At 43.7% G+C, this 23,114-nt stretch overlaps 1 protein-coding gene across 2 annotated transcripts; it reads left to right on the top strand.

Moving 5' to 3' along the window:
- Positions 1 to 271: 271 nt before the first annotated feature.
- Positions 272 to 21,681, top strand: ZNF507 (zinc finger protein 507). 2 transcript variants are annotated; one of them, XM_060253767.1, is made up of 7 exons: positions 272 to 376; positions 7,432 to 9,548; positions 11,916 to 12,021; positions 16,485 to 16,599; positions 18,364 to 18,468; positions 20,276 to 20,410; positions 21,236 to 21,681. In XM_060253767.1, exons 2-7 carry the CDS (start codon positions 7,437 to 7,439, stop codon positions 21,597 to 21,599), a joined length of 2,937 nt encoding a protein of 978 aa, XP_060109750.1. In that variant the 5' UTR covers positions 272 to 376; positions 7,432 to 7,436; the 3' UTR covers positions 21,600 to 21,681. The 2 variants fall into 2 exon arrangements, with proteins under 2 accessions (XP_060109750.1, XP_060109751.1); XM_060253768.1 differs by lacking the exon at positions 18,364 to 18,468 and having other exon boundaries at positions 302 to 376.
- Positions 21,682 to 23,114: the final 1,433 nt, after the last annotated feature.

The following is a 23,114-nucleotide window of genomic DNA, read 5'->3' as shown; positions in this document are numbered from 1 at the left end:
GTTTTAATGCATAACAATGTGCCTTTCGCTTTGCTATGACAAGCAGAACGAAGGCTCTTTCCTTCCGCTCTTGGGAGTTCCGTTCTGAAACTGCACCTGCCGAGTTTCGGCTTGTCACCCACAATGCAGCCCCAGAGGAGAAGCCTGTGTACTCTCCGGGCATTTTGCAGGCCCGCTACGGTCGCCATAGCAACAGGTGGGCGAAGGAGGCGGGGCGGAAAAGTGAGAGGGCACTTTCCCCCTCGCGGGTCACCTGATCGGGATCGACGGCTCACGTGATCCCGCGCCCATAGTCGCCATCTTGAAGCGGTGCTTCTACCGAAAAGAAGGAGGGAGGAAAAAGCACTTTCGCCTCTCTGCTTATTCTTGGGGGCAGGTGGGTGAGAGGGCCGCGCGGTTGGAGGCGGGTCCTCTTGAGGAAGGGGGTGGCGGAGGGGTAGGGAAGGAGTCAGCGGCGAGGCGCGGAAGGTGTTTTTCAAGGGCTCCGGGAGTTGGCGGGGGGAGAGAGCCTCTTCGGGATACCCCCCCCTTTGGAAGTCATCTGAGCTTTCCCTTAGAACTTTAATTCTACCACCCCCTCCCCCCCAAAAAAGAAGCCGAGAGTCTTCGAACACCTGAATGACTGTCAGATACAGTGTTTCAAAATGATCTGTGGACCACAGTCCTCATCAAAAAACATGAACCTCAGCAGAATGAATCTATCATCTATCTGTCTATCGCTATCATCTTATATCATCATCTGTTCTTGCAAACTGCAGCTGTACTTACGTTACACAAGGTATAGAAGGATCACAGAGCATCTGGCACCAAAATTGGTCTACGGTTTCTCTCCCTCCATCCCATCCTGGTACCTATGGATAGGTATTAATTATACCAACACACTGCTAGTTTCAGTGAATGAGTGTGTTGGTCTGAAATAGAACAGTTAGATTTGAGCCCAGTAGCACCTTAGAAACCAACAAGAATGTCAGGTTTACAAGAGTCAATGTTCCCTTCGTCTGGAAGGAAGCTTTGACTCTCAAAAGCTGACATCCTGAAACTCCTCTTGGTCTTGAAAGTGCTGCTGGGCTTGAAGCTAAGTACAGCATGCTGCTGGTAGATGTTTCATATTTCTGATGTGGTATCTAGACAGTGGAAGCTTGGGACTCAAGAATGTCTAATAAATAAGTACATTGTTAGAGAAAGAGTCTTTTATCAGCATCATTTCACTTTCCATAAAAGGAAGAACTTTTTTTTGTTTAATCTTTGGAAATACACTATTGACGCAACAGTGGAAAGCTCTAGAGTGATAAGACTTTAATCTGCTATGACATTTGAGAGTTAGGGAAAATATTAACCATGTGTGTCTTCAAAGTGCAACAAAACTCCCCCCCTCCCCTTTTTTTTGCTTCTCCTTAAGGCTGCTTACTTGGAAAAGCCTTGTTGTTAAACTGCGGTGAAGAAGAGCAGGTGTTCCTCTTGTCCTGCTGGAACACCTGTTCCAATTCTCTGATTCCCCTGGTTGCTGCAGATCCGTTTTGTTTATTCCTCTGCAGAGCACTAGGCATGTTGATGAGAAAATGGTAAAATCCCTTCCTTGGTAAACTTACAGTCTAAGAAGTTTCACATATCCATTATGAGTGGTGTTAGCCCCTTTCAGTCCTACTAACATTCTTGAAGCACCCGGGGGGGGGGGAATACCTGTCTTGTTCCTGTAGTTCCTACTTTTCAAGAAGGAATTATACTACTGCTTATATGGGACTTTATTTGTACTGGGCCTACTGACAATTGTTGTCTATTTACCCCTGGTTCTCTGATTCTGCTCACCTTCAACTCAGTTACTCAGATGCACAATTATCTTCCTTCCAGCCAATTAGTTCCCTAAAGTTAAAAAGGATCCCCTGAGACTCTCCCCTTCTCTGTTCCTTTGTGCATGTTGTAATTTATTATGCTAGCTGTCAGATATTTTTTTTACCTTCCATGTGCATCAAAGATAACTCCTAAAATAACTTCCAGGGATTTAAAATAGAGGGATAATTTTTTTAAAAATTGCCCAGGAAAGTAGCTTGAGGAAGATTATGTTAATAGTACATTTTGTAGGGGTGTGCTTTACTATACTTACCTGATTCTTGCAGCAGATTGAGAGGAAGAGGACAGGTCCTAAGAGTTATCTAGTAAATGTTGAGGCTAAGTAGGAATTTCAGTCCTAGTGTTCCCATGTAAAGCCAATATTCATATCATTCTGTTGAGTTCATCCTTTCTTTCTTTAACTGAATACACACCTTATTTCAAAACTGTCATTTCTTGAATTGTATTTCCATTCATTCCCTAGAATTTCCCCCCATTTCTGGTTTACTTGTTTCATACCCATTGCAACCTGTTTGCCATTCTCAGCCTTCTTCTGAAGCTCAGTAGATAATTCTGTTCATTTCCCTCACACACATTTTCTGATTCCCTGTTGGAACAGGTAATAAGATCTCTGTTTATCTTTTGTGTAAAGTGCAAAGGAAGAAAGGGCTATATCTGGCACCCTTCCTCAAGTGGTTTTGAAAGGAACACAGTTAACATTTTTCTCAACACCCGGGTGTCATAGCAGACTAACAAACTCTTTATCGTTCTACCGTTTTTGACTGCTGTATCAGTAGCATGCTCAGGGGTGGGGAACAGTGACTCTATATATATATATAGTTTGCTTCCTGCTTTAAGTTGTTGTGCAGAAACAAATGTCTGTTTATTGTGAGATATAGTAGTATCTAAAATGTATGATATCAGAAATTATTTGAAGGGTATGTTCTTTGACAAAAGAGGTGAGAAGGTGTAGAGGCCAAGAGAACTGTGATTTGCAATGCAATCCTAAACTTATATACTCAAAAGTCAGTCCCAGTGAGTTCAGCTCACTCACCCGCTACCCCCCATCTGCAAAGTAGCTGGCAGTCTGCAACTCGAATGGGAATATTATTTGCCATCTATTTGTATACTGTGCTAATCTATAATTGTTTGTTTTTATTTAAGTTTTTATTGTGTTGTACTCCTGAAATTGTTTTAAATATGTTGTACATCACCCAAGGTCTTGTTACGGCAGGGATTGGGCGATTCATTAGTAATAATAATAATCAGGGCTTTTTTTGAGCAGGAACGCAGTTCTGGCTGGCTTGGCATCAGAGAATGTGACCTAATCTGTAAATGAGTTCCTGCTGGATATTATAATATTATAGCAACAACAACAGCAATTAGCAGCATGTCTCTCAATTTCAGTCCCCTGTCTGTGGTACAGGGCTAAGAATGGCAACCTACCTTACAGGCTTTTGTAAGGATTACAAGAGGATGGGGGTTGTTTGGTATTTTCTGTATTTGTGTGTGTGTGTGTGTTTGCGTGCATGCTGTGCATGCCTAGAAGTTGTGATAACTTCTGGAGACCCCTCCTGGGGCATAGAGGGCATTCAGAGAAGTGGCTTGATGCAGCCTGCCTCTGCCTTCTGTTCCTGGTATTTCAAGGAGATCTCCCACCCACTGCTTAGCATCTGACAAGATTGAGCTTGCCTGGGCTATCTAGGTGAGGGCTGCAAGAGGATGTTTTGAGTGTCAAAAAGCAAGATGCAAGTTCCAGATCACCTAATACTTCATTAACCTGGTATTAAGCTACCTAATTAGGGCATGTCACTACAGTCCATGCAAATTAGTTCAAGCCCTTAATTGTAGCTACCACAATCTGATGTTCAGTCACCTGCACACTAGTTCCACTGAAACTAGTGCTGATTGTGCACCTATAACCGTGGTTGGAATGATATATTTCACATCATTTTGTTATTCCCTTCCTTCAGGGCTTTCTTTTCTCAAGTAAAGTGACAGTTTGTGGGTTCTGGTTGTGTGTAGGGAGAGCCAGTGGTGTGTGCGAGTGAAAGGCCTTTGCTTTCTCATTCAGAATCAAAGTTGCACGCATACACATGTATGTAGAGTCATATTTCATCCTGAAAGATTAATAGCACTGTTTTAGTGTTTTCAGTGTTTTTAAAAAATATTTTATTAAGATTTTTTCATACATATATAAAAAAGAACAAGAAAAATATAAACAGTAGAAAAAAAGAAGTGACAGTTTGTGGGTTCTGGTTGTGTGTAGGGAGAGCCAGTGGTGTGTGCGAGTGAAAGGCCTTTGCTTTCTCATTCAGAATCAAAGTTGCACGCATACACATGTATGTAGAGTCATATTTCATCCTGAAAGATTAATAGCACTGTTTTAGTGTTTTCAGTGTTTTTAAAAAATATTTTATTAAGATTTTTTCATACATATATAAAAAAGAACAAGAAAAATATAAACAGTAGAAAAAAAGAAAACAAACTAGAGCAGAGAAACGTATCTTTGCAGTTTAAACGAATCCAAAAATATCTTGGCAACAAAGCAAAGCACAATCATTTATTACAACAATCCAACTTACTCCTCTTAATCATAACCTTTCACCCCCTTGGGGAGGGGGGGGGGTTGAGCAGGAATGCACAGGAACGCAGTTCTGGCTGGCTTGGTGCCAGGGAATGTGGCTAATATGCAAATGAGTCCCTTTTGTGCTTTTTCTACAAAAAAAGTGCTGTATAAACTTACTCATCAAATCCACAGATAAAGTTATTTTTTTTCCTTTGCATAAAGAAAGTCAATAAGGGAATTCCAAAGTAAACAATGTCTTTTTTTTTAATGAGAGAAGTAAGCTTAGCCATTTTTGATAATTCCAACATTTTCAACCACCACTCTTCTACTGAAGATATTTTTATAGATTTCCAATTCTGTGCATAAAGTAAGCTCACTGCTGAAATCATATATAGAAACAAAGGTCCATGACTATTTGCAAGTTGTCTGTCCCTTTTCTCTCAATAAGAAAAACTGGGGAGTGGAAATGACTTTGCATGCAGGATGATCTGGGTGAGAGAAGCTTAAATGGTCTCTCGGCAAGCTGCACCTTTAAATCCATTTTCCAAATTGCTGGCTGGCTCAGCATGGAGAAGTGATTTAAAGAGATAAATGCCTCTGCCACACTGGCCGATGGAGCAATGGGGGCCTCAAGAGCCACACAATATTTGTGGAAGAGCCACATGTGGCTCCTGAGCTGCAATTTGGGCACCTCTGGTCTATTTCAACAGACACTTGAAATGAGCATGTGAGTTTTGAAGGCGGAAAATCATTCTGACATGCGTGAGAATATTTGGCTGGGCACAGCACCTGTTGGATATATTATGAGATCATTTCTGTACTTCAAATTAAAAAATACTGATGCGTTTTCTCCCTTTTATTTGAGCCAAAATCGTGTTATTTAGAAAATCTGCCTGAATCTTAAGAAATAACTGTCATACTATAATGTCATCTTATTCCCAGGTTGTCATTCTGTTGTCATTGTGGTGTTAACTAAATGAAGGCACTTGTGGCTGGAGACTTTTCTGCGGTTTTCACACCATGGGGGAGGAGGGGAACACGTTTATTTGTGCTTGTTTAATGGCATCGTGTTTGCGGTAAATCAGTCTGCAAAATTAAATACATTCCATGCCAAGCTGAACAATTGCTTACAGGCTGAAATGCATGGCAAAGTGTGAAATGCATGGCAAAGCTTGTCTAGCAGAGTTGGGAATAATTGTAGAATTTTTCAATCTTGCAAAAATGTTTTTCAGATCACTTTCTGTTACTAACGTGTGCTGAGTTTGCACTGTTTGGTTTGGCCACATGGTGATCCTTCTGGCCTACACAAAGCCACCTGAACGTATGTCATTGTTCTTACAGACTGTGCCTTTTTTGAGACTTACAAATGTCGTTGGTTTGGTTTATTGAGAGCCAGCATGGTTTAGTATCCCTGGCTAGCCTGATGTTGTCAGCTCTCTGAAGCTAAACAGGGTCGGCTTCTGATGGGTGAAAAGGAAATAGGAGAATGTCACAAGAGTAAATAGCTAAATGCCTTCCCATTTTTATTCCAGCTTCTTCAGAGTCAGTTTAGTGTGGGGGTTTGTTTTTTTTTTGGGGGGGGGGGAGCGTGGGGATGGAGATCTTAAGCACAGTTTCTTGCATCATGTCTACTTTGACCTGGAGGCGAGTGTTGGGATTGCTGAAAAGGAATGCTGGCATACAGCTCTCTTCCTCCAGATCTGTCACATCGGACAGTGTCTGTTAAAGAGGACAGTCCCTCACTGTGGAAGGCTGCTTTTTGAAGATAGCAGAAGCACCCAGGGCTTTTTTTGTAGAAAAAGCCCAGCAGGGACTCATTTGCATATTAGGCCACATCCCCTGATGCCAAGCCAGCCGGAACTGCGTTCCTGTGTGTTCCTGCTCAAAATAAAAAGTCCTGGGAGCGCCCGTTCATGTGTTCAGATGCAAAACAAAGATAATGAAATAGGGTGCATAAAATTCTTATCTGATTCCCAATAAAACTATTTTTTTAAAAAATGTTTTTGTCGTGGACTTCAGAATTTGTCATAGATCTGACCTTGGAAACATTTATATAATGGTCTGAAGAAATGCTGAAGGGTCAGTTAAATGGGGTATAGAGGAAAGCTAGTTAAACTGGTAGAGTCTGCATTGAAGAGTGTATTATTGATGTCTGCAACAATAATCCAGAGAGTATTTGTCTAGAAATGAGACCTTATAGGTTGGGCCCAGTGTCTCCCTTCTAATAAAGAATCTTCAGATGAAGCGATGAAGCTTCCTTATAGCCAGTCAGACTATTGCCTCCTATGGCTCAGTCATCAGAGGGTTTCAGGCAAAGAAGTTTTCATCCCCCAATGTTGTTGTTGTTGGATGGCCTTTAGACTGGAATTCCCATTATTGGACACCCTGGAATCTGCTACGTGAAAAGCAAGAGTTCTGCCACTGAGCCAGAGCCCTTTCCCTAGATAAGAGGAGTCCTTCCATTGCAGGGGTTCCCAATCTGGTGCCTACGGGTACCATAGTACCCACCAGTACTTTTCCTGGTGCCCACCCAGTGTTTGTAGAAAGTGAGTGAGGCCAGGTGGGCATCTTGCCTTGCAGGGTTTCTGGTTGTCCATTGGAGGTCTGATTGGCTATGTAAATTATAACGTTGTCTGTGAAAACTACCACCACCATGCTGGTTTTATTCTCAGTGGATTTTTTTTTTATTACCCCTCCATCTCTCCTGCTCTTGGGTTTCCTGTATGCTCGTAATTCTGTCTCCTGTGGTACCAATGTGGTGGTTTCACCCACCAGCTAATATCAGAATTCCGAAAGTGCTCACAGGCTGAAAACATCTATGGAACCCTCCCCCCCCCCCCCCCGTTCCCTTGGTAGGATGAAAACTCTCTTTTCTGAGGAAAGACTGCTGATTTACCAAAAGGAAAGCCATTAGGGTCTAACCCATCAAAATTAAACGATTAGGGTTGTATCATAGAAATAAGACTTGTCTTTGTGCTCCTCACATTTGACTTTCAATTTTGTAACCAACTTTGTCCTCCACAAATTGTTTTCAGGTATTATGGAAGAAGGAAGCAACATCACAGCATTAGTCTCAAGCACTGGGGAACAGGAAGCTGTAGTGATTTCTGAGGCTATCCTCAGTTCATCCTTGGAAAGCGATGAAGACCAAAGGAAGTGTAATCCTGATCCGCTAATCCAGGTCATCCAAAAACTAAGCAAAATTGTTGAGAACGAGAAGTCCCAGAAATGCCTTCTGATAGGGAAGAAACGTTTACATTCGGAAGCCGCTGTGCTTTCAGCTGACTCGCAAGACCTCCCAGAGATCCCAGCTAAAACAGTTGAATTGCCGGCCCTGGGTACAATAAATATTGAAGACTATTACATGACTGACTGTCCTCCGCTGAGTAAGAGGAAAGTGGTTTGCTACCAGTGTAGCCTTTGCAAGTCTCTCTCTCCGTCTCTCCATCTTTTAAAAGAACACCTGAAACAACATGGTCAGCAGAATGAGGTAATACTCATGTGTTCCGTATGTAACTTTGCCACTATAAGCCTAGAAGAATTTGAAGCTCACGTGAGATGTCACTCAGACAGCGATGACAAAAACCTTGCTCCATCAAAGGAACAGCAGTGTATGAGTCTCTCTGGTACTGCTCCACATGGACCAGTGGAAAATTTTGTCAAAACAGGCCCTGATCCAGCAGCACAGCTTCAGCCTACTCCTCTGACAGAGAAGGGGAGGCAAAAATGGTACACTTACGAGCAATACGGTATGTACCGATGCTTAATTTGTAGCTACACTTGTGGTCAGCAAAGGATGTTGAAAACACATGCCTGGAAGCATGCCGGTGAAGTCGATTGCTCGTATCCCATATTTGAAGATGAAAACGAGCAAGCCGCGTTACCAGATTCCACTGTGGCGGGCGTTCCTCACAATGTCAACACCGTTGTCCTCGCACTAGAAAATAACAAACTTGATCTCTGCAGCGACCAGGCAGTTCAGCTCCATCTGTGCAGCCCAGAGCAAACAACGTACAAGTCGTCACCTGTAGAAGAAACTGTAAAACAGGAAGCAGATGCGAGTCAGTCAGCTCCGCTTTCTCCCCAAGGAAAGCTCTTAGACGAGGCTATGTTGGATACTGATCTGGAACAAGATAATTCGGTAAGCGATAGCCTGCTGTCATCGGCCCAGAAGATCATTAACTGTAGCCCAAATAAGAAAGGCCACGTCAACGTCATAGTGGAACGTCTGCCAAGCGCCGAAGAGCCCGTCTTGCAGAAGCCTTACTTAACAGGCGCTGATATGGAGACTGAGAAGAAGCTTATCACTGAACAGAATCGGGTCGCTCGTGATGGGCTGGGGGACGTTTTCCATATGGACAAACATTCCATTGACCTTGAAGAAGTGATAATAGGATGGAGCAGCACCGAGAAGAAAGATGGCGACTTAAGCCCTGGAAGGGCCAGAGCAGTTGATGAAAATGCCCCTCCAACACGAAGAAGAACCAATTCAGAGTCCTTGAGACTGCACTCCCTAGCGGCAGAAGCACTGGTTACTATGCCTAGCAGAGCTGCAGAGCTAACCCGGTCGAGCCTCAGGGCCTTCGCCGAGGTCAACTCCTTGGGCTCGGACACAGGCCAACGGCAGGCTGATGGCAGCTACCCGTCCCATTCTAAACTGGTCACGTCCCTTAAAGCGGAAGAGTTGCCCAGCCTAAATCAAACCGACTGCACTTTTGTGGAAATACAGAAGGATAAACAGGAGCTGGCTGAAGGCCCCATGAAGATGGGCATTAGCATGTCACTGCTCACCGTGATTGAGAAACTGAAAGAGAGGACAGATCAGAATGCTTCTGACGACGACATTCTGAAAGAACTGCAAGACAACGTACAATGCCAGCCTGCGACGGACGCCGGCGTGCTGGGAAGCAACTTGGTAGAATACATCCCCAATGTAGACCGTCCCTTCCGGTGTCGCTTGTGCCACTACAGCAGTGGCAACAAGGGTTACATCAAGCAACATCTACGGGTGCACCGCCAGAGGCAGCCCTACCAGTGTCCAATTTGCGAGCATATCGCGGACAACAGCAAGGAATTAGAAAGCCACATGATCAACCACTGCAAAACCCGAATGTACCAGTGCAAACAATGCGAGGAGTCCTTTCATTACAAGGTGAATGATTCTAGCTTTTTCCATTTCCTGACCTTGTAGTTGGTGGTATTCTTGATTGCTTTTGAGTTAAATGAATCAGAAGAAGGTAGCTTGCTGTAGCAAAGGCATGGTAAATGGCATGTGTATAGGTTGTACCAGATTCACTATGGGGAGCAAGTTTGGTGACCTTTGATACTAGAGTGAAAGCCCCTGGAATCCAAGGCTGTGAAATGTGCCAAAGCTTATGCAGTTTATCCAATGGGTGGGTCAAGGAGGCAGCATGGTCCAAGCTAGGTTTCTGCCTACGTCATGTTGGATTTGGCCCACTGTGTTGGCAGGTAAAATTCGGGATTCACCCTGTAGACTTGGCAGACTTTTTATGGGGTGGTTTGCCATTGCCTTCCCCAGTCATTTACACTTTACCCCCAGCAAGCTGGGTACTCATTTTACTGACCTCGGAAGGATGGAAGGCTGAGTCAACCTGGAGCCGACTACCTGAACCCAGCTTCCGCCGGATCGAACTCAGGTCGTGAGCAGAGCTTGGACTGCAGTACTGCAGCTTACCGCTCTGCTCCACGGGGCTCCTGCTGCGCCCTGTAGAGATGTGAATATTTAAAAAGCTGCAGTGAAACACCCTTCTCAGCCATGAAGACAGTTTCAGGAGTAGACATGTTGGTCTGTGGTAGCAGAACTAGATTCAAGTGGAGTTGCACATTGGAGACTCAAGAAGATTTTCAGGGCGTAAGCTTTTGAGAGTTGGAGGCTTATACGACAGAGCGAACTTTCACTCTCAAAAAGCTTATTTCTCCAAAATCTTACTGGTCTCTAAGGTGCTACTGGACTCAGATCTAGCCATTCTCAACTAGTGGCATACTCTTCGTTTTTGTATCTTAGGTCTTCTTTGCTTTAGATATCATCTTGATAAATGTGCTCTGAACTGCCACCCATAACATTTTAAAAACCCTACTCAGGGTTGAAGCCTGGACATGCGGTAGCGATAAGGTGGACGACTATGTTGGTCTGAAGCAATAGAACAAAGATTGAGCCCAGTGGTGTCTTTAAGACCAACAAAGTTTAATTCTGGGTATAAGCTTTTGTGTGCATGCACAATTCTTCAGAAGTGAAAATATTTATGGTACAAGTCAACGTCTGAACAGATTTTCTTGAAAAGAAAATGATTTTACTTGCTTGCTAAATATTATCAGTCAACTTAAGTCCCTTGACTCTTCCCACCTTAAGTGATCAACAAATGGCAATTGCCCCCAAAGAACCCTTAGGGGTAAAAGAAATGGATGTACAATACCGAACTTCTATAGGTAGCCTTACCATAAGTATAATTTTATAAAGTGTTTCTACGGATTTCTCTGCAGGGTATTGAGATAGCCTTTCTTGAAAGCAAATGCACTGGAGTTAATACTTAAATGTTAACTATGGAAGCCGCTGAAGACTTCCTTGGTAAGGATTTTCTTGAATGACTGTAGTGGAAAATAATTTTCCTTTGCCCTTTGACAAGTCAGTGGTATTGGGTATACAGAGCAGAGATTCTCCAGCAGATCTCAGGATAGGAGATCAAATCTTGCATGTCTCAGCAAACTTTGGCCCAGATAATAAATATGCTTTTGCCCTGTCCTATTTTGCTTAATTCTGTAAAAGACCAGAAAAGCTTCAAGGAATTAGACTTGTACCATCTCTACACTGCCCACCAGCTATATGTAGCTCTGCTCGCTGTCCCTTATTCCTTGTCTGAAGAAGTATGCATGCATACGAAAGCTTACATTCTGAATAAAACTTCATTGGTCTTAAAGGTGCTACTGGACTCCTCCTTTGTTCTGTAGTCTCCAAGGATGTTGTTAAACTCTCTTAAAGTCTATTTCAGTTGTAAGCGCACGGCCATTTGTTTGGAGTTCCCTGACACATAATAAGGGAAGGGGATCACAGTATAGCCCTATCATATCAGATGATCTCGGAAACTCAACGGTTTGTTCTTGGATGGGAGACCACCAAGGAAGGCTGTGTAGAGGAAGGTTGTGTAGAGGAAGGCAATGGCAAACCATTTCTGCTTCTCATTTGCCTTGAAATCCTTTTGCTAGGGTCACCAAGTGACTTGACAGCACTTACATACCTGCTTGATATATAAGAAAAACCAGGCAGTACTTGACATAAAGGTTTAGACTTACTGAGTTCTTTTTGCTAAGTGACCACTATGGTCCCAAAGAATCAGCAGAAGACGCTGAAGTAAGACTTGCGGAAGAGAGTCGCTGCATCCTGTTTGGTGGAAGGGATGGTGGATCCAATCTGCAATGGTAGTTACAGTTCAGCACCAAGGATCCACCACTCTGTAATTAACTTTTTCTTTCACATCTCTCTCTCTTTGTTTTGGTGTTCCAGAGTCAGCTGCGAAGCCATGAGAGGGAGCAGCACAGCCTTCCAGAGATATATTCGACATCGTCATCTAACAAACTGATAACCTGCAGCGAAATGGATGAAAGTGTTGGTACTGTCTGTCTTTTTGACTTGTTTAACGATAGCTCAAGGCCATTTGGAGGCTGCTGAAGAATGCTTTGTCCAGCAAGGTGTGCCATGCAGCAGCTGTAATTAGTAAGATGAAAATAAAATAAAAGCTCACCTTCCCGTTGCATGCAGCATCTGAGCATCACCAGGAACACGACCTGGAATAGGAAATGCTGAGATGTAGAGATGCTGGAGCAATGTAAGATGGGAACCTTTAAAGCATTTCTTGTGAGGGCTGGATCTGACATAAATAAGTCCTTGCTGGGCCACGTGTGTCATAAAATGTAATGCCAGGTAGCAGAGATATAAACTTTATAAAGGACACAGACAAACACAAAGATTTTTTTTTAAGCTTAAAACATGCTTAAAATGTTAGCACTCATGTGTCTTAAAGGTGCTTTCCTTGTATCTCTCCTGTGTGATCCAGGGAACTAGGCAAAGGAAGCTCTGGCTCTTTCTTTCCTTCCCCAGGGGACCAGGAGGGGGAGGAGCCTCAGCCAATAGAAGGAAGAGAGGCTTGGCTCAGTGGCTCTGCTGTGCGATTGAAAGAACCTGGCATAGCAAGCTATTCCTCCCCTCTTCCTCCCCAAGGGGGGAGCCTCAGCCAATGGAGAAAACAGAGGCTTTGCTCTGTAGCTCCTGTGCAATTGAGCGAGCCTGGCAAAGCAAGCTGTGATGCAGAAGGAAGCAAGAGAGAGGGAGAAGGGAGCAGATGGCAGCCAGTTGCTCGTGGGCCTGATAGGAGCCCTCTGGGGGCCTGATTCAGCTCCCGGGCCGCATGTTTGACACCCCTGCTTTAAAGGTTACACCCACTACATGGAAAATTATCAGAGGAAGGTGCTTTTCTGTGACCGTGAGAGAGTAAGGAAGAGGCTTGCATTTGCCCCTGCCTCCTTTTAAGGAAGCTGGTCTGGTATTTCATGAATCCTGGAGTCAGAAGGAAACGCTGTTTTATTATTTATTTCTCAAATTTATATCCCGCCCTCCCCGCCGAAGCAGGCTTAGGGCGGCTAACAACAGTAATCTAAAGCAATAAAATAGTAAGCAACAATTAAAATTTTAACAATAATCAGTACCAATTAAATAATTTTAAAACAATTTAAAATGATTTAAAGCAATTTTGGTGCTAGAGTTGATTCCATTAAATTCAGCAATGTTGGGCATCATACTGTGATTCAACCAAAGGCAAGTCGAAATAGGGCTGTTTTACAGGCCTTGTGGAACTGAGCAAGGTCCCGCAAGGCCCTTACTTCTTCTGGAAGTTGGTTCCACCAGTGGTGGGCCACAATTGAGAAGGCTCTTTCTCTGGTAGCCTTCAGTCTCGCCTCCCTCAGCCCGGGGATTGACAAGTTCCATGATCCAGATCTAAGTACTCTCTGGGGAACATGTAGGGAAAGATGGTCCCTAAGGTAGACAGGTCCTCAGCCATATAGGGCTTTAAAGGTGATAACCAGCACCTTGTAGCGAATCCGGAATACTATTGGCACCCAGTGCAGTTCCCACAATTGTAGTTAAGCACACATTTCCACAAAAAGAAGAAAAGGGCTGCAAATGCTCCCCCCAACTCAGAATTCAGGGTGGTTGTTGTTTCTAAATTTTAAAGCTCTTCATAAATAACAATAATAAATCAAAAGCTGGGGTTGAACATGGGACTCGAGTGCCAACGTTCTGCTTTTAATAGCATTCATTAAATGAGAATTTAAGCTTTCAGAAGTCTTTGGGAAGCTCTTTGCAGTCAAATTACGAGAGCGTCGTGGGGAGGAAGTCCTCTTGTCAGACAGATGTCACCTCTATAAAACAGTCTGAGCCCCCAGAGGTTTATGGCTCAGCATCTGTTTTCATGCCAGCGAGCTGAGCAGAGAGCGTTCATTCCACACATATGAAATCATAAAGGGTGTTTACTGCATACAGTTGCCTTGTAAATGCCTAATAACGGAGGGCTATCATCAGAAGGTGCATTAAAGGAACACCTGTTTTTGTTATTTCATTGAAATCAGTTGCTCTTACATATCATGGAGCTTGCTCTTCCCTTTCTACACCTCCCCCTCCCCAAAAAAAGGAATTGAAGCATTTCCCAAAACTCTTGACCTGAGTAACAGCACAGAGGGATCGTCTTGCTGAAACGTGCAGCTAATCCAAATTTCTTTTATTCATAGCCTGCCATGCTTCCAGAGCTCAGAGCAGGTTCCGAAAATATTCACTGTTCTTTTTCCAGTAAAGATACCTAGAGAGCCAGTGTGGTGTAGTGGTTAAGTGCACGGACTCTTATCTGGGAGAACGGGTTTGATTCCCCACTCCTCCACTTGCAGCTGCTGGAATGGCCTTGGGTCAGCCATAGCTCTTGTATGAGTTGTCCTTGAAAGGGCAGCTACTATAAGAGCTCTCTCAGCCCCACCTACCTCACAGGGTGTCTGTTGTGGGGGGGGGAAGGTAAAGGAGATTGTGACTGCTCTGAGATTCAGAGTATAGGGTGGGATATAAAGTCAGTATCTTCTTCTATACAAATTCAGGAAATCTTTAGAGAATAAAACAAGCTTATTTGGGGACAAACAGTTTGCTCTTCTAACGTCATGTGTGAGTCTCCTTGTGAACATCCTTCTAATAAGCATTACTTTCCTATTGCACAAGGCGTGATTTAGGGATCTCACCATCAAACCCTAAGCAGAGCTACACCCTGAAGTCAATGGGCTTTGAAGGACAGAACTCTTTATAGGATTGCACTCTAAAGGATGAAGGGAAGCAGATATACCATTGCATTTTGTAAAAGCCACAAATTAAGCTATCCGTAGAGGATATAATAACAGGCAGATATGTTGCTGCTGGTCATTTGATACATATTCTCTGGGCAACGTTATTGGTTGACAGCAAGTGTTTCCTTTCTTGCTGTGTGTAGTAAAAGGATTAATTGCTCAGAAGGCTGGCCCAAGAGAATCTGCCATCCCAAACCAATGCACCAAGGCGAATACTCAGGATCTTCTGCAGCGTGATGCAGCAGTTAACACCGGTGGACTCTAATCCAGAGAACTGGGTTTGCTGCCCCCACTCCTCCTCCACATGAAGCCAGCTGGGTGATCTTGGGCCAGTCACAGTTCTCTCAGAACTCTCTCAGCCCTACTTGCCTTACGAGTGCCTGTTGTGGAGAGAGGAAGGGAAGGAGATTGTAAGTCGCTTTGAGACTCCTTGGGGTAGAGAAAAGAGGGGGTATATAAACCAACTCTTCCTCTTCTTCAGTGTCTAAGAGCATCTACCAAATTGTGGGATCCTGGGAAGCAGTTCTCAGTTGCAGCCAGTTGTTTTGGGCACCCTGGAAAATCTGGCTGCAAATAATTTATTTAGGGAATTTTCATCCTGCATCTCCCGGCATTTTACAAAATAACAAAACATAACATTAGGAGTCACACTTTAAAACCCAGAATTTTTTTTTTTAAAGAACAGCCCTAGAATTAACAATTAGATCATTGAGCAGCATAAAGTGAATTTAACAGTGTTTGGATTAAAAGCAAACTTTAGGATGATTTTAAAGGATCAGCATAATTAAAAGCTTGGCTGAATAAAAACATTTTGGCCTGGTGCCTAACAGAAAATAGCCTAGTCACCAGGCAAACCTGATGGGGGAGTGCGTTGCATAAGAGAGTCAGTTTGGAATAGTGGTTAAGAGCTCTGGATTCTAATGTGGAGGACTGGGTTTGATTCCCCCCTCCTCCATCTGCAGCTGCTGGGTGATCTTGGGTCAGTCACAGTTCTCTCGAGCAGTTCTCAAAAGAATTCTCTCAGTCCCACCTACCTCACAGGGTGTCTGTTGTGGGAAGGGGAAGGACATTTTAAGCTACTCTGAGACTCCCAAGTGAAGAGCTGGGTATAAAACCAATCTCTTCTTCTTACGAGTCAGGAGCCACTACTGAAAAAGCCCTGTCTCTGGTTGTCACCCATTTCACCTCTGAAGGCGATCAGGGCTTGCAAGGTGGACCATCACTGGTGGGCTGAACGATAGGAGAGGAGGCCATCTTGGGTCAGATCAGTTGCTTGGGTCAGTGGTGCTGTCCAGACGGGACTTTGGGTCAGAAGACCAGGTTCCTTCATCCAGCGTTCAGCAGACAGACCCTGAGAGCAAGCTAAAGTTTCACATCTGAAGTCTTGTGTTCCCCTGTACGGCCATAAGACCAGTTAAGTTCAAAGTTTAAAATAACTTGATTGCACCTCTTTCTTGGCTTGCTTGTGGCATTGGGCCAGGTCTGATCACTTTATCAGAAAACAGAAGCATCATAAATATTTTTTCAAGCCTATCTTTATAGGTCAACTCCAGGTGGGGCCCCCCAAACTGTTCCTTTTGAGCCGGGAGGTTACCACTTAGCTAAGATAAGCTGCCTTTATCTGAAACGGAATCTTTCTGCATTGAAGGGAAAGTAATTCTGCATACGTAAACCTTGGCTGTTTTGTCCTGTACAGGGGATAGGATTTCAGTCCAGAAGCTTTACAGATGCGACACTTGCGACTACACAAGCACAACGTACGTTGGAGTGCGGAATCACAGACGGATTCACAGCTCTGACAAACCGTATCGGTGAGTTTTTCAGTATTTCCGGTAATGAAAAGTGAGTGCTTTGTTTTGTTTTTTAAAAAATAATTTAATTTGCCTAGGGTTGTTCCTTCCCACCATTGCCTGTTCTAAAGATAGAAAACTGTGGGCAATTTCAAGCAACCTAATTTTGAAGCCATGTGTCATTCATCGTTGATTCACTCTGACAGCATTTTTAGAATCCGCCGACGTTCCTCATAAGCATCTTTGAGCTTGTCACGCGGTTCCTTCATTTTTCAGTCCGCTTGGTAGAGAAGTCATAAAAATAAGCTATTTGTTTACTTTCTCTGTATCTCCTATTTTGCCCTCTTCCATAGAACTTGGGGAGGTGTACATAGAGAGACCTTGGGACATCTGTCATCCTGGCTTTGGCCTGCTTGTTGCATCACGTGACTTCAGGTCATAACCCTGGGCTCGATTTGTTTGCAGCCCAAAGTGTTTCGTAAGTGAGGACCACTTTTCAAAGAATCTCACTGCTTGCAAGCGGCCGCTCTGTTTCTTCATTTTGGAAATAAGGGGAGGACATGATGTAGGTTTATAAAATAATGCATGGAGTGGAGAGAGTTGGACAAAGGGAAATTTTTCTCCCTCTCCCAAAATACTTGAATTCAAGGTCATCCAATGAAGTCGATGGGCAGTAGGTTCAGGATAGATGGGCAGTAGGTTCAGGATAATACTTCTTTATACAGAGCGATTAAAATGTGGAATTTGCTGCCAGAGGATATCATGATGGCGGAAGGAATAAACAGCTTTAAAAGGGGATCCGATAGATTCTTGGAGGACAGGTCTATCAGTGGGTGCTAGCCATGGTGACTGAGGGGGACCTCCATGTTCAGAGGCACTAAAGCTCTGAATCCCAGAGCCAAGAGACAATATCAGGGGAAGGTCTCGGCCTCTATGCCCTGTAGTTGGCCCTCCAAAGGAACTGGCTGGCCACTGTGTGAGACAGGATGGGAACTTGAACATCTTCCTTATATGACATGCAGCTTGTGTATACTTAACCAACTGCATTGATAAAGATTCTAGAATGAGACCTAAATGGCTAAACTTCTTTTGAACGTTTTGTAGAGGGAGGGGTTGTGGCTCTGGGGGGCAGAGTATGTAATTTGTAGGAGAAAGTCCCAGGTTCAGTCGCCAACAGCGCATTTGGTTTGCATGCAGAAGGGCCTATGTTCAGTCCCCAGTACCTCCAGTTAAAATGACTGAGCAGTGGGTGAAGTGAAAGGTCTCCACCCGAGACCCTAGAGAGCCACTACCAGTTAAAAGAGACAATATTGGCCTTGCTAGATGTGTGGGTCTGTCCAACTCTATATAAGGCAGCTTTCCTAAATCAGGGGTAGCCAAACTTGCTTAACATAAGAGCCACATAGAATGAATGTCAGATGTTTGAGAGCCACAAAACATGAATGTCAGGTGTTTGAGAGCCACAAGACAGCAAGGAAGGAAGGTAGCTGGGGGAGGGAAGAAGAGGTGGAAAGAAAGCAACTTTAAATGCATTCTCCAAGCTGCCTTGGCTTGGAGAAGTGACTTAAAGAGAGAAATGCCTTCTGCAAGCCTGCCGACAGGGTGGTGGGGGCTTTGAGAGCCACACAAAATGTGTGAAAGAGCCACCTGTGGCTCCCAAGCCCCAGTTTGGCCAGCCCTGTCCTAAACCATGGTTGTCCTTCCAGAATCCCCATATTTCTTTTTCTTATGCTGGCGGCTCGAGTCAGCGGGTCGGGAGCCATTCACTGGTTGTTGTCTCTTCAGATGTCGAGTGTGCGACTTCGCCACGACAAATATGAATAGTTTGAAATGCCACATGAGGCAGCATCCCCAGGAGCATCAGGCAGTGCAGCTAATGGAACAGTTCAAGTAGGTAACGATGGCTGCTCAGCCATGGCTGTGGTCTCGTTTACAATGCATAAAATAGTCAGGAATTGGGTCACTGACACTTCTGCTGTACCTCTGCTCACTAGTTCCTTAGCACAGATTTTTGAGGTCGTTGGGTTTTTTTTTAAAAAAAATTCTGATTTATTTTTTTTTTAAAACCCTTTTGGCCATTACAGTTGGTGCTTTTGGCGGCTCTGAGCAGCGTTCTGCCTCTTAAAAAGAGAGGCCTGGTAATTTAAGCCTGCCTAGGAGTCCTAGGCACATTCAAGGAGGTACTGTGCTTCTGCCCTGACCTAAATGGCCCCGCAGGCAAGCCCAATCTCATCAGATCTCACAAGCTTAGCAGGGTCGGCTCTGGTCAGTACTTGTATGGGAGACCTCTGAGGAAGACTGGGGTCACTATACAGCAGGCCCGTGGCAACAGAGGGCCTGTGGAGGCCCCACCCTGACTTCTAGTGGGGGGTTGGTGCCTCCACTCAGGTGACCCAGACCTTCCCTTGCTCTCCCCCCCAACCACCTCAGGCTACTGCTTGAGGGGCCACAGGTTCCCTTGCTCTCCCCACTGCTGCTACAGCTTGAGGGGCCACAGGTTGAAAGCTGAGAGGGAGGTGTGCCAGTGGCCCCTGCCCTCTCAGCTTCCACCTTCGTGGCCCCTCAGCGGCAATGAAGGGAAGGGAAGATCCAGTTCCCCTGAGTTGCAGCGGGAGAGGGGAGCCGCTAAGTGCCCCCAACTTCTATACATTCCCCCCCAACCTTGCAGATCCTGGCTATAGGCCGCTATACAGAGGCAGACAACAGCCAAACCACTCCTGAATGACTGTTGCCTTGAAAACTCTGGGGTTGCTGTAAGTCAGCTGCAATTCGATGGTACTTTCCACCACCACAGTGTTTATGTTTCTAAACACATTCAAGCAACGTGCACTCAATAAGTGCTTTGCATGTGTTCAGAAGTGTATATTTTTATCATATTTATCCCTTGGTATATAAATACTTGAAATCAGGACTGGTAGTATTTAGGTAAGAGAAACCGAAATAAAACATTTTTTAAAAGATGTACAATCTGATCAGTCTTTTGCATGTGTCCATTTTTTCAATGAATTTAAGAATGTCCCCGTTACTATTCTGAGAGTTTGCTTAGATCTTTGGATCTACTCTTCAGTGCTCTGAAAATATGTCAAATCCTAGCTGACTGAGGGTTTTCTTGGCATCCTCAACTTCTGCCTCGTGCTGTGATCCTTTCTGTTTTCATTTTAATCACTCAGGTGATGGCACGTGCCTTAAGATCTTTGGCTTGTGATGTGCAATTTTTCAAGTTCTGTATGCACAATTTGACATAGGTGTGCGGTGCACAGTTCTCAAAGGTATCTTGTAACATGCAATATGAGTTAAAACAAGCTGAATTGGCACTGAAGCTGGAACAAATTACCAGTATCATACTCATACACATGACTTCTGTCTGGTTTTGTGCCTGTTCGTGTACACCCTACCACAAAAAAAAAAGACTTGTACCGCAGCCCAGGGTGGGGAAAATTCAAAAGGCATCAATACTATAATAACCATGGTGGTTGTAAGATAGATCATTCCCAACATTTCACTAAGCTTTATCAGGGAAATTTGTTCCATAGTTATATTTTTCATTCTGGTAAGATGTTTATTGCCAAACATGAAGCAGAATGTAATATGTGTTAACTAACTGACTGATGGACAAATTCTTTCAAATTTTGGATGACACATTGATGTGCTTATTTCTTTTACTGGTAATCACTTCATCCTCTCCATTTTTTTCCAGGTGTTCCCTATGTGGATATGTGTGTAGCCACCCTCCTTCTCTAAAGTCTCATATGTGGAAACATGCTAGCGACCAAAATTATAACTACGAACAAGTGAACAAAGCTATCAACGATGCAATCTCGCAAAGTGGCCGGTGCGTGCATCTGTATTTTAGAGTTGTTTTTAGCCATGATATAAAAAAGAAACCCCTAGGCATATTCACAGGATATAACCTTGATTTTACAGTATAAATGTAGTTTCAACTGCTACCCTGTGGCATTTTCGGAATTCCAGCAGAGACTTAAAAGTTTTTCAGTCCTTGAGTTCAGAGAGCAAGTATATATAGTTGCTGACAGGGAGAGGGGATTGTAATATGTATTGGGTGCAATTTCTCAAGTGACAGAACTGGTGCCAAACCTTTGAACTTTGAAGTCAAGGGAATTTAAAATGTTACTTTATTCATTGCAGGCGGATTCATTGCAGGCAGGAGGGGGGGAAATTAGGGTAAGGCTGAATAGAATTTTGTGGACAGATCCTTAGAGATTATCTTTAATACTGTATAACACTGAAGAATTCCACTTGCTGATTATCACTATATCCAATAGTAAACTGTCTGGCCCCAGTGCAGATGATGACATCAGCAAAATTGAACCAGCCAAGGGATAACTCCCAAGGTGTGCAAACAATGTAAGTTTTAACCAACTGTAAAAGAAAAAAAAAAACACGGTCCGATGAGATCTAAATATGCCCTAGAATGGATGGAATATTGAGAATCAGTTGAATTCTGGTGTATCAGTAAACTGCTGAGTGGTTCAGGACTTATGTGAGTATGAGTCATCTAGACTTGGAGAGTATCTGTTCTACACTATAGGAGGAAAAGGAAAATCTCCCATTGGTTTTATGTTGCAGCTTGCAATTCATCACAGTTCCCTGATTTAATAATGAAAATAACCTGCCTTTCCCACCCTGTCTTCCCTAGGTCTCCAAGTCAGCTACCTGGGAAGACAGTAGCTGAAGGCCCTGAAGATAGTTCCGTTCCTTTGACGAGCCATCCTGAGGTCTCATCCCCATCGGACTCCTCCAGCCACACCACAAACAAAACCATGGCTTCCGATGACAATCAGAACCTCACTTCTTCTGCGAATACTTCGTGTGATTCAGAAAAAAATGTGAGTCTGCCCCATTCTGGTACAGAATATTGCATTCTGCTCTTCTGCTGTTGCATTTGTGGATTTGAGTCCACCAACAAAGAGACCTTACTCGACCACATGAAAGAACATGAAGGGGAAATTATAAACATAATCCTGAACAAGGACCACAGCGCAGCACAGAGCGTAAGCTAAACAAAGCTCCCCCTTTTTGAACGTAGCTTCAGGTGCTGTTTCTTCCTGCGTTCAATAAATATTACCTGAAATCCTTACAAAAGAGAGGAACTGTGAGTAGGACTATGGTGATATTTCCAACTTCTGATGTCATTGTACCAACAAGAAAGCAGGTTACACCACATCTCGTTGTAGTAACTGCTTAGTTTCCCTGTGTAGGGAAAAGGTCCATTTTTACACTATCCCATGTTGACAGAGCCATTTTTAATGCCTGCTATTAATCCAAAGTCTGTTCATGAAAACAAATTCACACCAAGGTATTATGGGAGTTTCCTTTCTTGCCTCCAAACTACCAGAAGGGTGTCACACTCATTTCAGGTAATTACCATTTTCCCCCTTTGACAGGACTGAAAGTACAATGATGAAGCAGCTATCGCCTAGAATTCCCAGAGGGGAGAGAGATGAAACAGTGTCTTTGGCCTTACAATTTCTAGTTTAGTTGCTACTTTCTCAGAAAATATAGCTCCTCTCCTGTTGGTATAAGCAGCATAAAACAAGTTGGTATTTTGCTCACGTTTTGTCTGGCCCAGTCTTCTCTCCCTCATGGGATGCTATAATGAGATGCTAGGGGTGTGTGTCTAAATGTTTCTTGTTGGTACTCTAATAGTTCATCAGCATGTTTAATACTACCTATATAGTGATGTGTAAGCAAGCATTTCACAAATGGTTTTTCATTTCAATATGCTGGAAGTGCCATAATTTGGGGGCATAGAAAGTAGTAGGAACAGGTGGTCATAGACAGACCTCAAATGCAACTTTGAAACAAACTCTGAGAAAAGGTTTATCTCATTTTCACAAAATAACCATTCGACAGAGCAGAAATCATAGACTTGCGTCTGCTGGAACCCTGTGAAAACTGAGGCTACCATAAACAAGGAAATCCTGTCAGCTGCTAAGAAGGGTTGCATGTACTTGCCTCTTTAGAAGGTGTTTCTCACCTTGAGCAATGTATTAAGTCTTTTTCTTTGACGGAAACGACGCATGCAATTCAGCTACTTGATGTCTGGTAAGAATTCAGTCGCCAGCGCTCAAGACAGCAGTCTCCAACATTATCTTATTGCACGTGAGTGGAATCGCTCACAGTTCCTGCCAAGGTGTTGCAGTTCCGTTTACTCGAGCCAGTTCATGGTATGCAAATCTGAATTATTTTCCAAGAGCTGCTTGAACATATTTCTTGTGTATTTATTACCTATTTATACGTTGTTGTTAGCAGAATTAAGCTAAAAGCTTAACAGGTTTTATGGTGCTACTCCCCCCCCCCCCCCGCCCCTGACTTTTCTGAACCTGTGAAATTGGGCAAATTTTGTTTATAATTTTCAGGAAGCATTCAATGCTGAATCAAGTGCAGAAATATTTCAACTCTTCTTTTGTTGGCATACAAAACTAGAGCCTTCCCCTGAGCTATTTCTCCCATTATTTGTTTCTAAAATAACGTGTGCCAGAATGTTGAAAGGATGGTCTTCTAACCCAGTTCAC

Source organism: Heteronotia binoei, chromosome 14 (genome assembly GCF_032191835.1).
Source record: "Heteronotia binoei isolate CCM8104 ecotype False Entrance Well chromosome 14, APGP_CSIRO_Hbin_v1, whole genome shotgun sequence".
In the NCBI taxonomy this organism is placed as follows: domain Eukaryota; kingdom Metazoa; phylum Chordata; class Lepidosauria; order Squamata; family Gekkonidae; genus Heteronotia; species Heteronotia binoei.
The sequence above is the reverse complement of the archived record's forward strand: the minus strand, read 5'-3'. Positions and strand labels throughout refer to the sequence as shown.